The 18390-nt window shown below is 49.1% G+C and overlaps 1 protein-coding gene across 1 annotated transcript; it reads left to right on the top strand.

Annotated features, from left to right (window-relative positions):
• The first annotated feature begins 10167 nt into the window (after positions 1 to 10167).
• On the top strand, positions 10168 to 16629 carry LOC130544561 (interstitial collagenase-like). The gene is made up of 10 exons (XM_057316805.1): positions 10168 to 10272; positions 10683 to 10927; positions 11019 to 11167; positions 11406 to 11531; positions 12290 to 12445; positions 12607 to 12724; positions 13966 to 14099; positions 14866 to 15028; positions 16025 to 16128; positions 16301 to 16629. Exons 1-10 carry the CDS (start codon positions 10168 to 10170, stop codon positions 16408 to 16410), a joined length of 1410 nt encoding a protein of 469 aa, XP_057172788.1. The 3' UTR covers positions 16411 to 16629.
• The last annotated feature ends 1761 nt before the right edge of the window (positions 16630 to 18390 follow it).

Raw genomic sequence — 18390 nt, 5'->3', positions numbered from 1 at the left:
TCCCAAGTCTCTCTGGATAAAACTAAAAGCCCATCATGGCGTCCTGGTGGGATCTCTACTCCAGGTTGTCCCACTTCAAGACCTGGCAGATGGAATAGCCACCCCTTGGAGCTGCGTCCTTCACTGTATAGAGGGAAAGGGTTACTGCTACATTTCTCACTGCCTCCTAAAACTCCGTGGGGATGGAACAAATATCCCTCTGTCTACAGGTTATTGGCCAAAGGAAATGTGCTTTGCCTCGTCTAATGCCAAAGACACACAAATGCGGTCCTGTCATGAGCTTGAGCGGGGTCAGAAATATTTAGTCATCACAAGCACAAATCATAACCACAAAGGATTTTTTTGTGCAAAAATATGTAACATTTTAAATTTTCCTTCAAGTATTTTACATGAGATTTTTTGAGTCGGAAGTACATACAAACAGCCCAAAGTCCAAAAGAAGAAAACATTATTTATTTACTGAAAAGGGTTTCTCCTCCTACCTCCCCAGCCGTCTTTCCCAGAGCTAAGCAGTGCCACTAATTCCTGTGAATCTGTCCATCTATTCTGTGCATATGTGAGCACGTCCGTGAAGCCTTGGTTTACCCTCAAAGGGTAACCAATATTTTGATTTTCAAAACAATAATGTAATGAACATCGTTTTATATATGTCATTTCACAGGTGCAAGTGGCTCTGCTGAAAAGCTCTAGAGCCGAAAGGTGAGGTTAGAGGAAGCAGGGCTGGAAAAGCAACTCATTGATCAGAGCACGCGAGCTCTGTCCAGGGCCATCCCGACAGGGGCAGCGCAGGCCCCGACACGGTGGCAGAAATCTGACCACAGCATGCCAGGATGACTTGGGTGTAGATTGATTGGTTAGGTGGCTCACTGACTAACAGGAAATGTCTTAGGGCAGTTTCCAAGAGTTTCCTGTCTGCTGTTTCGGCTCTGCACTCAGAATGATGGTTTTAGCGTTCAGGCTGGATGTTCTCCTGGGGGCCTGGAAGCTGTAGCCTTTACCTTTCTTCAATACGTCATCTCTGTCCACCACATATGGCTCCACTCTTCTCTGGTCGAGCTGCCTCTGTTCGCGCACCACACTGAGTCAGCGGCCGTGGGAAGGAGAGAGAACCCCCACGACCGGCTTAGACCCGCGAAGGTGGGAGGGGCCTAATCCCAACCTCCTCATCCTGCCGCCAGCGAGCCAGGGAGGACAGAACGGACGTAGAGACAGCAACATCAGCATCTTCTACCTCGAGCAATGGGAGGTGAGAAAGTGCAAAGTGTGCAGTATCTCGGGGAGATGTTGGCAAAGAAATTTGCTCCCGAAAATGTTTTCTCTTACGTCTCCAGGCTAATGAATGCCTTCATTTGGTTGAGGGGTAAGGAAAACGTGGAATTTCAAACTATAGGCCCTATACAAGGTGCCTTCTACGTGCAGTCCAGGGAGTGTTCATTGGAACTGTAGTAAGTAGTAATGTCTATCTACTGCAGAAACCTAGACTCAGAAGGATGGACTTTCCCAGGACCAGCAACTGGAGAGCAGTCACCAAGATTCTCCTCCAGAACTCTGTGGTTTCAAACACCTCTTCCTGAGGCTGGATCAATAGACCGTACGTAGGTCAACCCAGTCTAGTTTAACTTTGTCCCCATTATGTGCTAGTTAATGTCATTGCTTTTACAGGCACAAAAGTTCACTGAGATTGTGGTTCTCGGAGATAGCTGCACGACCTCACAGGTGTTCCTGATTCTGCAGACCTCAGCATATCCAAATAACTCAGGACCATTGGCACCAAGACAAAAACAGATTCTGCTTACCCTCAGAGCTGGCAGAAAAGTGCTGGGCTCGTGGCAGTTTGTGGGTGTTTAGAGATGTCAGGCTCAGCAATATTGAGTGGACTCCTCTAGGTTCTTGAAGATAGGAGAAATCTGACTCTTGCAATTCTACCATCCCCTTAACATACGTGGCATTCCTGGACTTTCCATTCCTTCTTCCACCGTCCCAGGTTCAGATAACAGCACCACCTTCTTCTTACATCTTCATCTTGAAATCTCCACCAGCTTTGACTTGTTATTTGGCTCACAGGCACATTCTCTCATTTGTCATGTCCTCTGAACTCTGCCTGTGCCGTGTGTGTAGAGAGAGCAAAGTAAGGGCTTGAGCTGCAGTGTGGCACAGGGGACAGTCCACACGTTCCCCACCTCGCAGCCCTCTCACCTTCTTGACCTGCAGAAGACCAGGCATCCCCCAAAGCCGGGATCATCGTCCACCTGGTCCATGATGGCCTCCCACACAAAAGTAACTCCTGACAAGGATTTGGTACGTCTTGGAATCCGTTTAAGCACAACTACTTTCTTAGAGCAAGAAACTGTTCCAGATATGAGTGCTGATGAGGACGTTCAGCCCATGGGGCAAAACACACATTCAAAGAGGCATAAAGCTGAGGTCAGCCATGATGTAGTTAAGCAGAGGAGGTGTGAGGATGGGGCAGGGGAGAGCCCCGTGGGTGGGAGGAACGCTGCAGTACTGGGAAGTGCAGGCAGGGAGATAGGTTTGGACCCCGCAACAGGACCAGTCCAGCCCTGGGGTCGGTGGATGAGGGTTCCCAGTGGGGGTGCAGCGGCTGCATCGGGACTGCGGCCTCTGCTCAGCTCTGGTTCAGGGAACCGGAAGAAGGACGCCTTCGCCTAGAGGGGAGCATCGAGTGATTCTGACTTTGGGGACAGACGACTGCTGAGGTCGCAAACAGGCTGGAACTGGTCAGTAAATCACCATAGCATGGTGGGAATGAGACGGGAAAGAATGGAACTGAATACAGCCTGAGTAAGTTTGCAAGTAGATTCCCTGCCTCCCCCCGCCCCCCACTGTCTCCAGATGAGAATGCAGCCCAGCCAATGCCTTGGGACTGTCTGCAAGAGCCCAGCTAAGCCATAGCCAGCCTCTTGTACCACGGAAACTAAAATAATAAACTAAAATAAGTAATGTATTAACCCCTAAGTTTGTGGTAATTTTAAAATCAGCAACGCGTATCCAACACAGTGAGCGATGTTAGGTGGAGTCACAGGCAGGTAACAAGTATCCAGATAATTCGGGTCAAAACCCAGTTCTGCTGAAGGTCTGGAGGCAGAACCGTTTGACCCCTTTGGGAGCTCACCATTTGTCAACGACACCCTTGACATGGATAGACTTATGACTGTGTCCAGCGTGAGCTTTAAGGCAAGTTTTTGAAGTAGGGAAAACTGGTCAGTGAAGCCCTTATGTGGTTTGGGGCATCCTTGTCTTTCTCTCCCTGCATTTTACTGGCCTTGTTATCGGGCACCAGGTGGCACTATCGCACAGCCCTCGGAGTCATTAAAGAAATTATGGATGATAACAAGTATGGTGTGTTTGACTTATAAATGTTCCTCTCTTGCTATTGACAATTATTAGAGTGCATGTGTCAAATACACCTGTGGGGAGAAATAGGAAACTCAGAGCAAAACAGGGAGAGAGGAAGGAGAGAGATGAGAGACAGTGTGATAGAGAAGAGGGGACAGGGAGAGAGAGACAGAGGGAGGGACAGAGAAAAGAGAAGAGGAGGCATGGAGGTGGTAAGAACAGGTGTGGCCAAGAACGTGTGAGCCATGTTTGAAACACACAGAGATGATCCAGTCCTGAGCCGACCAAAGAGGAGAAGTCTGAACTGGTGGAGGGCAGAGGTGACATCGTGCAGGAGAACAGTCAAAAGTGACCTACGAAGTAACCTGGGGATCGGAGAGGGAGAGCAGCCTGAGAGCAGTTTCATCCCAACGCTGGCGTGAGACACGAAACCTGGCAGGAGGCTTTTTTGCCTCAAACCCCGGGGACAAGCGCGGCAAGCCGGTCCACATAGAAGCAAGCTGGCTGCTCTCCTCGTGGGCTCAGAGGGCCCTGCGCGGGCGCGCTCCTGGGGGCTGGGGGCAGTTCTGCCCTCTCTGCTCCCACACTCCCCGAGGAACGCACTCATCCCACAGTGAGGTCTGCGGTAGCCGAGGCACGGGGCTCGGGACACGGGACACAGGGCGCCGAGCATTACGGCCACGGCTCTGCTCTCCCAGACTTCGTGTGCTCCAGACGGACATGGGGAAGTGAGCGGTCTGGCTGATTTGGTACCAAGTGCTGTGCATGAAGGCAGAGCTCACGATGCTGTGGGGTCACCTCAGGGCTCTGTCCCAATATCCAGTACTGAAAAGGCCCTGGAGGCCACCGAGAGGAGCAAACACCTATGTGGAAAACCCAACAGCAAGAACTGAGGAGGCCCAGGAAGAGAGAAAGGAGAGCTCGGGGAAGTGTTTAGACCTCATGTCCTGAAGCAGGGCTTCTCACAGCACCTGCAGTGAGGAACCCGTTTCTTAAATTTTCAACAGATTAGAGACCACTATTTTTGTCAAACAGAATGAAAGGAATTACTAGGAAAATGAAATGAAAAGGCTTTAAAAGGCCCGATTTTTACATCCCTTGATCCTCCAGACCCACGTTGCTTGTCATGCTGCTGATGTGTCGACTCGTTCTCGTATCCTGTGCTGACTTCACGATAGGACAGTGACCGGCACGTGGGCCGGCAGGAGCGACACCTGGAGCCGCATGACGTGTGGTGTACGAGTGGGGACAGGGCACAATGATGGGCATGAAGCGGGTGGTCAATAAATGATTGCTGAGTGAAGCAGAAATGGGTCGGTAATCCTGGGGAGGAAAGGACGCTGGGCCTTGGGGGAGAGAGTGGGAGTTGTCGGCCATGGTCAGGAGAGGGAGGGCGTCCGCGGGGCAGGGAACAGCACGAGCTGTGGCACAGAGGCGTTAGAGGCCATGCTCGGGGACTCCGAAGATGTCTACTTAGACTCAAGAAAAGAACAGGCCCCTTTGATGTACGTTTTGGAGATAACCTTTTGAAGCATTCCACTTGTCAACTTACAACGAAGAGCATGACATTTGGTTCAATATGTGAAACAACTGGGTTAAAAGTCTCCATGAAGGTCACGTCGCCCCTGACCTTATGTTTTTCACGTCTCATTTGTCACATTCATTCATTCAATAATCATTCAATCACAGCATCAAATGCATTTTTTGATAAGCAAAATGTAAGTTGGAAGAGAAGGTCCTCAGCTAGGAAGTCCCCTCTTCCATGTACCTGTCGAGTCTCTTCAGGAACCCTGGAGACACACGTTATTTTAGCACGTGTGCAGGGGAAGGAATGACCGGGCCTCTGAAAGATGTAATCAAGGGAGATTTTCTGTTATTTATTGCTACATGACAAAAAACTCTCTAAAACCTAAGGGCTTAAATGGACAATCCGTCATGTTTCGGTGGGTTGACTACTTACAGCTCCCCTGTCTCGCTCAGGCTCTGATTGTACCCAGACGATGACTGGGGCTGGGGACATGGCCCTGATCTCTCCAAGGCTGGGGGTGGTGAGGGGGGCAGCAATGCTTTTGCTAATCTGCCACATTGATACTTAAGGATTCGTACAAACTTGGTCCCCGCGAAGTCAGCAGGAAACACAGCTATTTGGGGAAGAGTCCTCCCTGGAACATGGACTTGATAAGTGATAGATCGGTTATATCTGAAGCTGATTTGTAAATGTATTGGTAAGCTTTCCTAACGAGATTAAAGAGGTGGTGTAGCACTGTCATTGGTGAAACCACAAGTTTGATTATGCAAGATACATGACTTGGGGCAGTTTATCTCTCTCACGAACGTGCCAGGGTAGCAATTACGCTCAGAACTGTATTCGGCTCACGGTAGTCATGAGCACCAGCAGGAACACCTGACCACATGGCTCTTTCTTGGGCAAGGCTCCTGAATTATAGAGGACATGATTCAAAGTATAGTTTAGAATGTGGATTCGGCTAAAAATATTTTTTGTTTTGTCTTGTCGCAGAAACAATTTAAGAGTCCCATTTCCTTTAAGAAGTTGAAATCTACTTTGAATGATCTCACCCGCCCCTCAATCACTTCCCAGCTGTTTTCTTTCAAGAAAACAACTTAGCATTTCCAGATCTGTTCTCCCTTCCGTCATGTGAGAGTGTTTCATTAAGTTATTTTCTAGCAGAGCTCTTTCAATTCTAGAAGGAATCAGCTCTCACTGAGCCATGGATTTCAATGTGACAAGCACACCTGGTTCCACTTCATTCTCCCAAAAAACACTTCTGGGAGATACTATTATTCTTATTATGCCTATTCTCCAGCAAAGGAACCAGTCTCCACGGGGAGATCGACCAGCCAAGCCCCACTGGTAGGTACGTAAGCTGATAAAACCATATTTAATAATCTATCTATCCATCCATCTATCTTTCCTCCACAATTCACTCAAAAGCCAAGATGTCTGCACTGTTCCCTGATTCGTTCTTAGAGCTTGGTTGCCTGTTTTGGGACCCAGAGACCTGAGTCCCAGACCCTCCACCACTACATGGTGTCTGGGCAAAATCTCAGGCACGCCCCCTAATTCCTGTGAGAAGCTAGTTTCCTCATCTATCCAATGCTCCATAGGATTGTTGCAAAATCTAAACTCATTTTATAAAAGGGGTGAAGCCTTACAGATGCTAAATTTTGTTCTTTTCCTCCTAAAGTCAACTAATTGAAGAAAAATCAATCAATCTCTTTTTAGTGGACTTTCTTCTCTTTCTTCCCTGTCTCATTCCTGTCCCCTTTCATCCTAACAGAAACTTTCTGGGATCACACTTCCCCTTCACGCTACTGCTCTTTGTTCCCTTCATCACACCTTTTTTTTTTTCTCTCAAGAAGAGTTTATAGTTGACTAATTGGAGAAGGAGTGGTGCCAGGCAGTGGCACTTGGGTCCCCAGAGTGGGCTCCCATGCACACCCCACGGTTCCACAGGTTGACTAATTGAAGAAAAGAGCTGACCAACTGTGGATTAATTGAAGAAAAGCAACAGGTCAAACTAGTTGGCTTTATAATAAACGAGGACTGAGGCATGAGTAACCTAGAAAAATAAAAATACAATGCCTAAGACTCATGTAGGTTTTGCATCATGTGAAAATTCCTCTTCGTCCAAAGCAGAGGCAAATTCAGCAAAACAGAACTTAATCGGTTTCATAATCTGAACCCGATTCACAGAAAAAGGGTGTAAAGTCAGGAGATAAACACACTTCAGAGACACACAAGCAGGCAAGTCATCGTCTGGATTGCAGCATGACTAAGATCTGTCCTGAGCAGCCTCACACATCGCAAACCCAGTGTGGGGGGGTGGAGGGGCGAGGGAGCCGTGCAGGGGGTCGGGGGGAGGGAGCCAGGTTCTCGCTGGTCCCCACTGCCCGCACGGCAACATGGAGGTTCAGGCTCCCGCGGGAAGAGCTGCGCTTGAGAGCAGGTTGGCTCGACCAGGGCCGCCCTCTCTGCGACCGATGTGCCGGAACGCGGAACATCTTCCTGGTCATGTCACGACTCCCACCGGAGAGGAGACGTTCCCGGCATGCAAACCAACCAAGTGTGGGGTCCGAGCTGAAAGGAAACAACCTTGGCGGGGCCTACCAGTCCGTACGGGCGTTGCCCGGGAAACATGCCCTCAACACCCACTCCTGCTCTCTCTAGGATGTTTGAAGTAATTATTCACCCCAAAGAGAGTAAAATAAACCGAATCTAATCAGGCAGTCAAGTCTTTCTGCAGACTGAACCTGAAACAACCGTCACTTTCGTGTGTTCCTGCCTTCGCTCAGCCCTCACGGATCCTGCCCTAAGCGGCAGCCCGGCGGTGGCAGCGGTGACTATAAACTCTCCTGGCAAAAAAAAAAAAGGTGTGATGAAGGGAAGAGGGAGCAGTAGCGTGAAGGGGAAGTGTGACTCCAGGTCTGGCCTCCGCGTCCTCGAGTGGCGGCCCCGGAGGGGTGCAGAGCCTTCTGGTCTCAGGGGAGCGTGCAGGAGCAGTCCCGGGCGGCGCGAGACCACAGAGGGAGGAAGGAGGCCCGGGGTTCACGCTGAGACGAGAGAGTGAGGGAGACTCGGTGGGAGTCACAGTCCAGTGGGTCTCTGTCCTTGGAGCCACGGTGCCGCTGAGCGGGGAGGGACCCTCTCCCAGCAACAGAGCGGAGTTACAGGGGCGCGCAGCCCGACGTCATCAGCACTTCCCGTGGAACCGCGGGGCTTGCATGGGAGCCCACTCTGGGGACCTGGGCGCCACTGCCTGGCACCACTCCTCCGTTCAGGAAAACCAGAGCTGGACGGTGGCTCAAGCGCTAAGATCTGTGTTACTGGAGCTGTGGCAGCAGAGGGAAGGGACCAGGTCTGGCACGAGGCTCACTTCTGAATGCAGCGTGGACGGTGGCCGTGTGTCGCCAAGGAGCAGGGCGGGGGTCGGTGGATGGAAAATGCTACAGGAAGCAAGGTTCAGGGGAGATTTTGGTCCCAGTTTGTACCAACTTGGCGGGATTCTTGCCGAGCGCAGACCAGGGTGATGAGACACCAAGAGATAACAAGGGTCTAGTTACTTTAGTTTTCCTCTACATTGACTTAGCCAGGTTCCCTCCAGGACTGGCCCGTGCGGAGCTTGAAATTGACAGGGCTCAAGGGAATGTCAGGGTCACTGCTTGGAGAGCAGAGATTTATAAAGCCCAGGGAACACAGTGAAATCAAAGTGCCTCAGAAGGAAAGAAGAAAGACACCCGCCAAAGACGAAGGAGCGGAACCCACCATGAATGTCCCGTCTACGTTGGCCGTCGAGTTCGTGGTGTTGGGGAAGGCAGTCTATGAGAAGGGAGAAGCCATCAGTCTAGACCCGTGGAGGCCCCGAAGACGTTTGTGTGAGCAGAGAGAACGAATCATGTGTCCGTGGATATCTGTGTTTAGAAGGAGGTTACGTGCTTGAAGGGATTGCAACATAAAAGAAGAAAAACAAGATCAAAGTGGGGTACGGAGATCTGGCAAACAGCCAGGAGGGGGAATGAAGGTTAACGGAGGTCAGGACGCAGAGGGCGTCTGGGGCCTCCAGGGAGACGAGTGTCTCCATCTTCTCTGCAACTGTGGCACTTTGTACCAATGTCTTACGGCACAAACATTGACTGACCCGTTTCTCCTTTGCTCACCTAGTGGCTGAGGCATAGAGACACTGTGAAAGCTCCGTGGAACGGAGAAACGGGATGTGGAAGAATAAATAATGGTCCAGTCCCACGCATTAAATGTGTTCAGTCGGCCCGGAGTAGCCTCAGCCGCGGGACTTTCGGACACGACCCTACCTGGGACCTCCGCACAGCGATCCCTCCGTGTCCCGGGAACACGACAAAGCAGGATTGAAACTGAGTGATGAATTATAACCACTGTCCTGCGGACCAGGCCGCTTTCTCATCAACAACGTCACTTCAAGCTGATCTGTGACTTAGACAGTACATGATTGCTATAAAAACAAATTCTATCAAGAAGGTTAAAAAAGCAGGAGGAGGGGCATGTAGGGGGCTCGGTCAGTTAAGCAGCCGACTTTTGGTTTCAGCTCAGGTCATGATCTCAGGATCCTGGGATCGAGCCCTGTGTTGGGCTCCGCACCCAGAGTGCAGTCTTCTTGTCCCTCTCCCTCTGTTCCCCACCCCCTCACTCTCTTTCAAATAAATAAATAAAATCTGAAAGAAAGAAAGAGAAAGAAAGAAAGAAAGAAAGAAAGAAAGAAAGAAAGAAAGAAAGAAAGAAAGAAAGAAAGAAAAAGAAGGAAGAAATGCTTTGCAAATGGAGAAGCCAGCGTTCCGTAGAGCCAGTCGTGGAAGGTAGAAGGGAAGGAGCAGAAGACAGTCTGACAGCCAGTCTTCCCTCACCCGGGAGCAGGGCAGGACCGGCGGAATCAAGCAGCGAAACCCATGGACTGCCCTGTAGGTTGTACATGAGAGTGTAGACAGCAAGGGTCTTCCCGAAGGTAGCACAGAACGAATACGAGAACACAACTGTGTGGGATGAGGTGTGTCTCTCTGTGGATGTCCTGTTTCATCACAATCGTAAGGTTGGAAAGACAAGAAAAGATTAAAGATTATCTACTTTATGTCACAATTTTTGAAAGTTGAGACCACACATTGCACAAAAGGGGGTGTGACTCCTCTTGTCGGAGGTGAATCAGATAGCCTTTGTATTTCTGGGGTTGCCGGGACCCTACATAAAGCAGAGCCCGCACCCGAAACCTGCGGCAGGGGTAGGGAGGCACTGGACGCCGTGGGCAGAGAAGGACAACGAAGGCCAGCATGCCCAGCCTTCTTGTGCCGCTGCTGCTGCTCTGCGGCGTGGGGTCCCTCGGCTTCCCGGCAGCCACCCCGGGAGCACAGGACCAGGACGTGCGGACGGTGCAGGTAGATGCCGGCTTTCACACGCCGCCAACGCACCAGCGTTACATTCTCATTTTCCCAAAGTCAAGGGTAAAAGCTCAAGCAAGTGTGGGATTCATTCTAGGGTAACTAGAACATAACCAAAACAAAACCTACTTACCCCCCCCATAGACTTCCCTTTAGAAGACAGAGATAGAGGGACCCAGAGAGAGCGAGCCCTGACGACCTTCACACTGACCTCCCAGGAGAGCTAGAGTTCACCACCACACCAACAGCAAGCCTGTGGAGCCACTGCATTTGCAGACAGGTTTTTTCCTCTTTGCACTAAATCTTCAAGACAAAAGAATCCGCTGTCACGGCAGTGACATCCTGAAGATTCTCAGGGGGATAAGAAAGATGTCACATCCCGTGTCTTGTGTTTTTCTCTTTATCAGAACTACCTGCAGAAGTTCTACGACCTGAAGATGGGAACCAGCAAATCCGGAAGGCAGACGAACAGCAGCTTGGTGACTGAGAAGCTGAAGCAGATGCAGGAATTCTTTGGGCTGAAGGTGACCGGGAAGATAGATGCTGACACCCTGAATGTGATGAAGCAGCCCCGATGTGGGGTGCCCGACGTGGCTCAGTACGTCCTCACTGATAGGACCCCCCGATGGGAGCACACACACCTGACCTACAGGTAAGCAGACCGAGCACCGGAGCGAGGGCACTATTTCCCATCAGAGCTGTAAGCAATGGGTCCTTACGTCTCTGTTTTATTCCATTTTAAGGATTGAAAACTACACGCCAGATTTGCCAAGAGCAGACGTGGACAGTGCCATGGAGAAAGCCTTTCGACTCTGGAGTAACGTCTCGCCCCTGACCTTCACCAAGATCTTTGAGGGTCAAGCAGACATCATGATATCCTTTGTCTGGGGAGGTAAGCTCTTCTTGTCACCTGAAACCCTACTGAACGTCACCTCCCCCCGATCCCAGACCTGCTCCCCTGTGCTGAGGAAGGAGTGTTCCTAACGGGCCGTTGGTGTTACAGGCCAAAGAAGGGAAGCGTCATAGATGAAGAATGCCTTTGGGCTCCTTGTCACTGTCCTCCCCTCCGGGAGAGGGGAAGCTGGATAGAAACGGGAATTTATTTGCCTTTGCCTCGCTGTTCCTCACAGATCACGGGGACAGCTACCCCTTCGGCAGACCTGCAAACACTCTCGCTCATGCATTCCTACCAGGAAGAGGCATTGGAGGAGATGTTCATTTCGATGAAGAAAAAAGATGGACCAGTGATTTCAGAAGTGAGTCCACCAATTTTTCCTATTTTTCCCTTTCATGGGTCAACGTTTGTATCTAAGAGAATGCCTTCAGTAAAGTGAGCCAAGTTTGTGATTAGCCTTAAGTACTTTAATAAACATAAGCTTTGATTAAAATTATAATTTCCTGGAAAGGTAATGGTAACTCTATTGTGTCCTTTTATTTAAAAATGTAAGGGAATATTATTTCTGCAAGTAATTTTTACCAACAAAATATGTTACTCAGAAAATGGGATGTTTAAACCACATTGTCGTATATACAATCCTATACCAAAATTTTTAAATGGTTATTTTGGTAAAGTGATTTTGGGAAATTTTTCTTGGTACTTTCCTACATTATCTAAATTTTCAAACCGGGCACAATATAGTATTTATGGGCAGGAAAACATAATAAATGTTAATAGAATACTATTATTCCTCTAGAGTATAACAATTTCTACCTTATTTTTTGATATTTATTGATCAATGGGATTTTCTGTGTTGGCTGACTTCATCCAAGAATTATACTAGCCCAATCTCAGAAATTCGGACTTTAGCCTACCTCAAATTATTAAAGCCCTCTCCTTTCTTTGATTATACGCACACACACAGACACCCCACGTAGAAAGACACCACCAAAAACACACCAAATTTGCACAAAGCCAACAGTAATGCTGTTGTGGTTTGGAGACTTCCATTTCCTTCTCGGGATGCTAGGAAATGCCTTCCAGGAACTGCAAACACGTTTTGTTGCTGTTTTTTAGATTTCAACTTGTACTACGTCGCAGCCCATGAGGTGGGCCATTCCCTTGGACTCGGGCATGATAACGACATTGGTTCCTTGATGTTCCCCAGCTACAATAGCTACAGGGACGTCCTGCTGTCTCAGAGGGACATCAGTGCCATCCAGGCCCTCTATGGTGAGCACAAAGAAAAGCACCTTGGACCAGCGATCGGAGGTCTGTATGTGGAGTTCAAATAAACAGCTATTAGTGACATCCTTTAAGAAAGAGCCTTCATTCTAAGTGCTTTTGTGTTAACATAATACGCCAACAGTTCAGAACATTTATTTATGTTTTAGGACCTTCCAAAAATCCCATCCAGCCAGGAGAACCGCAAGTACCACGAGCCTGTGACAGCAAGTTAACATTTGATGCTGTAACCACAATTCGTGGAGAATTATTCTTCTTTAAAAACAGGTAAAAACAGGGGCACCTGGTTGGCTCAGTTGGTGAAGCATATGCCTTCAGCTCAGGTCATGATCTCAGGGTCCTGGGATCAAGCCCCATGTCGGGCTCCCTGCTCAGCGGGGAGACTGCCCCTCCCTCTCCCTCTGCTGCTCCCCCTGCTTGTGTTCTCTCTCTCTCTGCGTCAAATAAATAAATAAAATCTTTTTTAAAAAAAAAGGTAAAAAAAAAAAGAAATTACCATGAACCCTGACTTATGTTTTTAAGGGGTTCTGATATTTTGTTGAATGTTCTATATGTTTCTTTAGTAATATACTTTTAATATGTAATTTTAATAATACTGCATTTACATGAAATGGTTTACTCTTCAAAAATTTTTATCACAGCTAAGGGGTGCCTGGCTGGCTCAGCTGGGAGAGCATGTGACTCCCAATCTCAGGGTCACGAGTTCAAGCCCCACATTGGGTGTAGAAATTACTTTAAAAAAAAAAGAATAAAAAACTTTTTATCACAGATAAGTCATTCAGTCACCTGAAACTTCATGGAGTGAAAGGCATTGTAAAGCCCCCACTCTACTAGTAACACACATACAAACATGGGGCGTTGGGCAGACAGACAGAATTCCCCTTGTTGAAGACCACAGGCTTGTCAGAAATGCAGCAAGAAATGGTCTTCTAATTCCTTCCACGTCTCATGTCTAGGGTGAGAAACACGTCAGTGAGTTAGAATAGGTTCTTCTGAACGCGGCTGCTCAGATCAGAGGTCTACACCGCGCCTAGGGTGGTGTAGCCTGGAGCCCAGGAAGGAGGGGGGCATGCTCCTGAGGCCGGCGAGCTCAGGGGCTGGGAGGTATTTCTCGGGCCTGAGCGCCGAAGCTGCAGGCGACTTTGGCGGTGGGATGCATGCATGGACAGCGCCTGCTGAAGGGCTGACAAGGAGGACCCCGCCCCGCGCGAATGGCCTCTGGTCCTTCCCAAGGCTGGTGGCTTGCCGTGCGCTTGCATTTGGTGTCTGTGGTCTTGGAGACACTCCGTCAGCCCATGTGGAAGTGTGAGCCGTCGTTACCCCGTCGGTCGGAGCGGCCTCTAACAGCTCCGTTAGCCTCCATCTCCTGTCTGCGTCCAAGGACGGTTTCTGGGAGATGAGTCCTCCTGCAGGGAAGGGCCTGGCGGGTCGGACGCGGCCCCTCTGTGCGCGTGAGACTCGTGTCCGGGGAGAAGAAATGCTGGATCGCGCCCTTTCTTTTAAACCAGGTTCTTCCTGCGCACAAGTCCCTCCCACAAAACAGTGGATCTCGATGTCATTGCTGACTTCTGGGAATCGCTGTCCAGAGGGGTGGACGCGGCTTACAGCGTTGTTGACAGAGATGAAGTCTTCTTTTTTAAAGGTAAAGCTTCTGGGGTTTTTTGGTCAATGTTTCTACGAGTGACGCTCTCATCAGGTTCTTTGGCTGAAACTTAAGGGGGCCGTTTAAGTGAAGAAGCTTGAAGCAGATCTGACGCTCACGCGGTGGAAATCAGGAGGATTTGTGCACATGGGAAGTCTCACACCGCCGTTCTGCGGGGTGCTGGCACATGGTTCTGCAGATACCCCGCGACACGGAAGGACAAATTCACATTCTGGAAGAACTCAGTGAGCACATACACTATTCTCTGTCAGGACCCAGCCCAGCCAAGAGCTGAGAGGTGCCATCCGGGGAGACACGCTAAAGCCACAGGAGAGAGTGTGGCCCGGCTGCCCGACCACGCGTGGTCCCACACACGCCCTGCACTGCTGGGGAAGGGGTCCACCCCACACCGGAGAGATGCCCATCTCAGGGGCACCTCACTGGGAAATAAAACTCTCCATGCGGGGGCGCCTGGGTAGCGCAGTCGTTAAGCGTCTGCCTTCGACTCAGGGCGTGATCCCGGCGTTCCGGGATCGAGTCCCACATCAGGCTCCTCTGCTGGGAGCCTGCTTCTTCCTCTCCCACTCCCCTGCTGTGTTCCCTCTCTCGCTGGCTGTCTCTCTCTCTGTCACATAAATAAATAAAATCTTTAAAAAAAAAAAAAACTCTCCATGAGCCTCTCGTGAGCGCAAGTCTGGAGGGAAGCCTGCTGACTGTCCTCCAGAGTCCCAGGCAAAGTTTTCATGGTCCATTTTTTGGTTGACAGGTAGTAAATACTGGGCCTTCAATGGGGATCAGATGGTGCGAGGCTACCCCAAGGACATCTACCACTCCTTGGGCTTCCCGCAGAGTGTGAAGACCATCAATGCCGCTGTTCACGAGGATGAAACTGGGAAGACGTACTTCTTTGTTGCCAATGAGTATTGGAGGTAACGACAGACCCTTGGAAGTCAGAGTCAGGTCACTCAGTGGAAGGGGGGTTGCCTTTTAAAATTATTCTTGGGGCATCTGTGGGGCTCAGTTGGTGAAGCGTCTGCCTTCAGCTCAGGTCAGGATCCCAGGGTCCTGGGATTGAGCCCTGCGTCGGGCTCCCTGCTCAGCGGAGAGCCTGCTTCTCCCTGCCCCTGCTTGTACTCTCTCTCTCAAATAAATAAATAAAATCTATAAAATTATTCTCAAACTGTGCTGAACCTCCCTCCTCCCATGATGAACAGACGCAGCCAGACTAGCCGTCCGTGTCCCTACCTGGTATCATCACACCATGTCTGTCCTTGGAAGGCAAGGGACTTGTAGGATGGAATTTAAAACAGAGATTAAAGGAACCTTCTTTCCCACAGTATTTCTCCTTGATAGGGTAGACAGTGGAGTCCGAGATAAAATTTGAATCAGATTTTTAGAGTTGATGCCACTCTAGGAATGGTCTCGTGGGTTCCAGTCTCCCATAACCCTGTTGAACTGGGACCCTTTCCAGTTAAACACTCCCATTATTTTCATGTTGGTGATGTGCCCGCTCAACTGTTTAAAACAGTTGTTGGAGGGGCGCCTGGGTGGCACAGCGCTTAAGCGTCTGCCTTCGGCTCAGGGCGTGATCCCGGCGTTATGGGATCGAGCCCCACATCGGGCTCTTCTGCTGGGAGCCTGCTTCTTCCTCTCCCACTCCCCCTGCTTGTATTCCCTCTCTCGCTGGCTGTCTCTATCTCTGCCGAATAAATAAATAAAATCTTTAAAAAAAAAACAAAACAATTGTTGGTTTCCTACAACATGCAAATAAAGGTAGCCCCACCTCTCAGACTGACACTGAAGGTTAAATGAATCCGTGCACTCAAACCACTCAAAACAGTGAGTTAAGGCTTAATACTGAGTGCTACTGATTGTTATTATATTACTCATATTCTGATTTTTCTAACAATTATTTTTTTTACCAGGTATGATGAAAACACACGGTCTATGGATACAGGTTTTCCCAAAGAGATAGCTCACGGGTTTCCTGGAATTGGCAAACAAGTTGATGCTGTCTTCCAAGAGGGAGGTAAAGCCCGTCCAGTTTCTTCGTTTTTCTGCCATAGAAATAACACGTGGGCTGTTCCTTAGACGTGAAAGCAAATCGCATGTGTGAAAATGTGTATTTTTTTTCAAGAATTCACATGTAAAATCACTGTCTATTTGTCTAATATGATCATTATCTTTCACTTTATTTCTAGGATTTTTCTATTTCTTTCATGGAAAAAGGCAGTACAAATTTGATCCTAAAACGAAGCAAATTTTGACTCTCCTGAAAACCAACAGCTGGTTCAATTGCAGAAATAAATGATGATTGACTACCAGAAAGAATAAAAAGAAAAAATTCTTCTAAAGAGCTCTGGGGGGGGTTTCTGAGGACCCGGCTACTTCAGTGTTTTGTTTTCATCTCGTGGCAATCCTGAGACGCAGCCGTAGGACTGCCGTCATCAAACTGCACATCAGAAACCAGGGATGTACTGTACTGTACAGTGACTAACATAATATAATAAAAAAATATTTAAAAAAAAAAGGAGTGCCGTCCTGTCTCACCTCCATCTGGACAGTCTGCGTTAATGACAGTGCGCTGTCTCTCAGACTTCCAAGCTTTAGCTCTAAGTGAGGGCTGAGGTCATAGTTCATCCTTAGGTTTACATAGGGAAAAGCTTTTTGTCACTATCCTATGCTGTTTGAAGTGATTATACTTCTCGTAATAACCGCGTTCTCAGATGTTCTGTCTCTAGGTTGGGCAAATTCACGATGCAAGTATGCGGGAAGACAGGATGTGCTTCCCATGGCATATGCATCACATAGGGGAAGGGGCAGGTTTTGACCCTCCTCTCCTCTTTTGATTTCAAACTAAGCCTTGAGGTCAAGCCTTGGGGCACCTGGCTGGCTCAGTTGGTGGAACACACGACTCTTGATCTTAGGGCTGTGAGTTCAAGCCCCACATGGGGCACAGAGCTTACTTTAAAAAAATAAAGAGAAAAAATAAAAATGAGCAGCTTTTTAAAAAAAGTAATGATAACGGAGGGGACTTATTGAGCTTTGGCTAGGGGTCCTGGTGGGAGCAGTGGGTTAAAACTTCTCAGTCTTCTTCTAGCTAACTTGGTGAGGTTAGGAGCTGATCCCTGAATATTAGCATGATGGGTCTTGCCCCCCAGGGAGCTTCCCTACAGAACACCTGGGTTCCCGGTTACACGATGCAGGTGTAAGTTCGCAGAGCCTCGCTGTGACTGCTGAGAGAGACTCAGTGTGATGCACATTGTCTTTTTTGCTCATACAAATTATTTCTCATAGGTTTTCTGGAGGAACGCTGTGGCTAAGAGTACCTTGATTTTATAGTGAATGATTTGTGTAATGTGTGCTGTTGAGTATTATTATTTTTTCTGTTTACCGTGATAATAAACGCATGCTCAGAAACTCTGGACAAGATGCCAAGCCGGCTGTAGGCTCCTTTCTTTGCACCGAACCACAGAAGTAAGGGGAGGTTGGTGCACCCTAGAATCAGAGAGGAACAGGGAGAAAACTTGAGTGGGCAGACAGACCCAACCACCTTGGGGGCAGGCATCCTGCACGAGGGAGACCCAGCGGCCTCCAGGAGGGTCAGGCTCTGCGAAGCACCTTCTGCTGGTGTCCCTTCTCTCCCACACGTTGCTGAGGCACTGGCGTCGGCATGGCAGGCCTGGAGGCAGCAGACCGCAAGAGACAAGGGGTAAGGCCAGGGCAGTGCCCCTATCTCACACACAGCAAAAGCTCAGGTCCCTACAGGGTCCTACAAGCGCTGTGGCCTCTGTGCCTCCTTCTCTAGTGTTCTCCCCCCTTGGTGGCTGCATTCCAGCTGCACCAGCTTCTTCGCTGTTTTCCCAGCACGTGAGGGGCACTTGGACCTCAGCGCCTCTTCACTGGGGTTCCCTCAGATGTTCGCATGGTTCAGTCTTGCTCCTCCTCTCCAGCTTTGCTCAGACGTCCTCCTCAGTGGGACCTTTGCTGGCTTCCCCTTTCAATATTACCACGTACGTCTCCCCTCCACACAGACATAAACATATTCGCGATTGTCCTGCACAACTCCACAATTATCCCGTAGCCCCTAACACCTTCTGACGTAGTCTGTAATCCCCCATCACATCTACTGTTCACCGCCTGTCTCTTCAACAGAGGCCCCCTGAGAACCAGGGGCTTTGGTTAGTTTGGGTTCGACTTTATTGTTGTTTTCTGTTGTTTGTCTGACTTAGTGATATAATTCAAGAACCAAGTAGGGACTCAAAAAATTAATAAAGTAATACAGAATTGA

The sequence above is a fragment of the Ursus arctos genome, unplaced genomic scaffold, assembly GCF_023065955.2.
Source record: "Ursus arctos isolate Adak ecotype North America unplaced genomic scaffold, UrsArc2.0 scaffold_22, whole genome shotgun sequence".
Lineage (NCBI taxonomy): Eukaryota > Metazoa > Chordata > Mammalia > Carnivora > Ursidae > Ursus > Ursus arctos.
Note: the sequence above shows the minus strand (reverse complement) of the source record. Positions and strands in the feature narration are given on the sequence as shown.

Coding starts and splice junctions, on each gene's coding strand:
- LOC130544561 (XM_057316805.1), top strand. CDS start 10,168: ATGCCCAGCCTTCTTGTGCCGCTGCTGCTGCTCTGCGGCGTGGGGTCC. Junction 11,168..11,405: donor GATATCCTTTGTCTGGGGAG/GTAAGCTCTTCT, acceptor TGTTCCTCACAG/ATCACGGGGACAGCTACCCC. Junction 14,100..14,865: donor TGAAGTCTTCTTTTTTAAAG/GTAAAGCTTCTG, acceptor TTTGGTTGACAG/GTAGTAAATACTGGGCCTTC.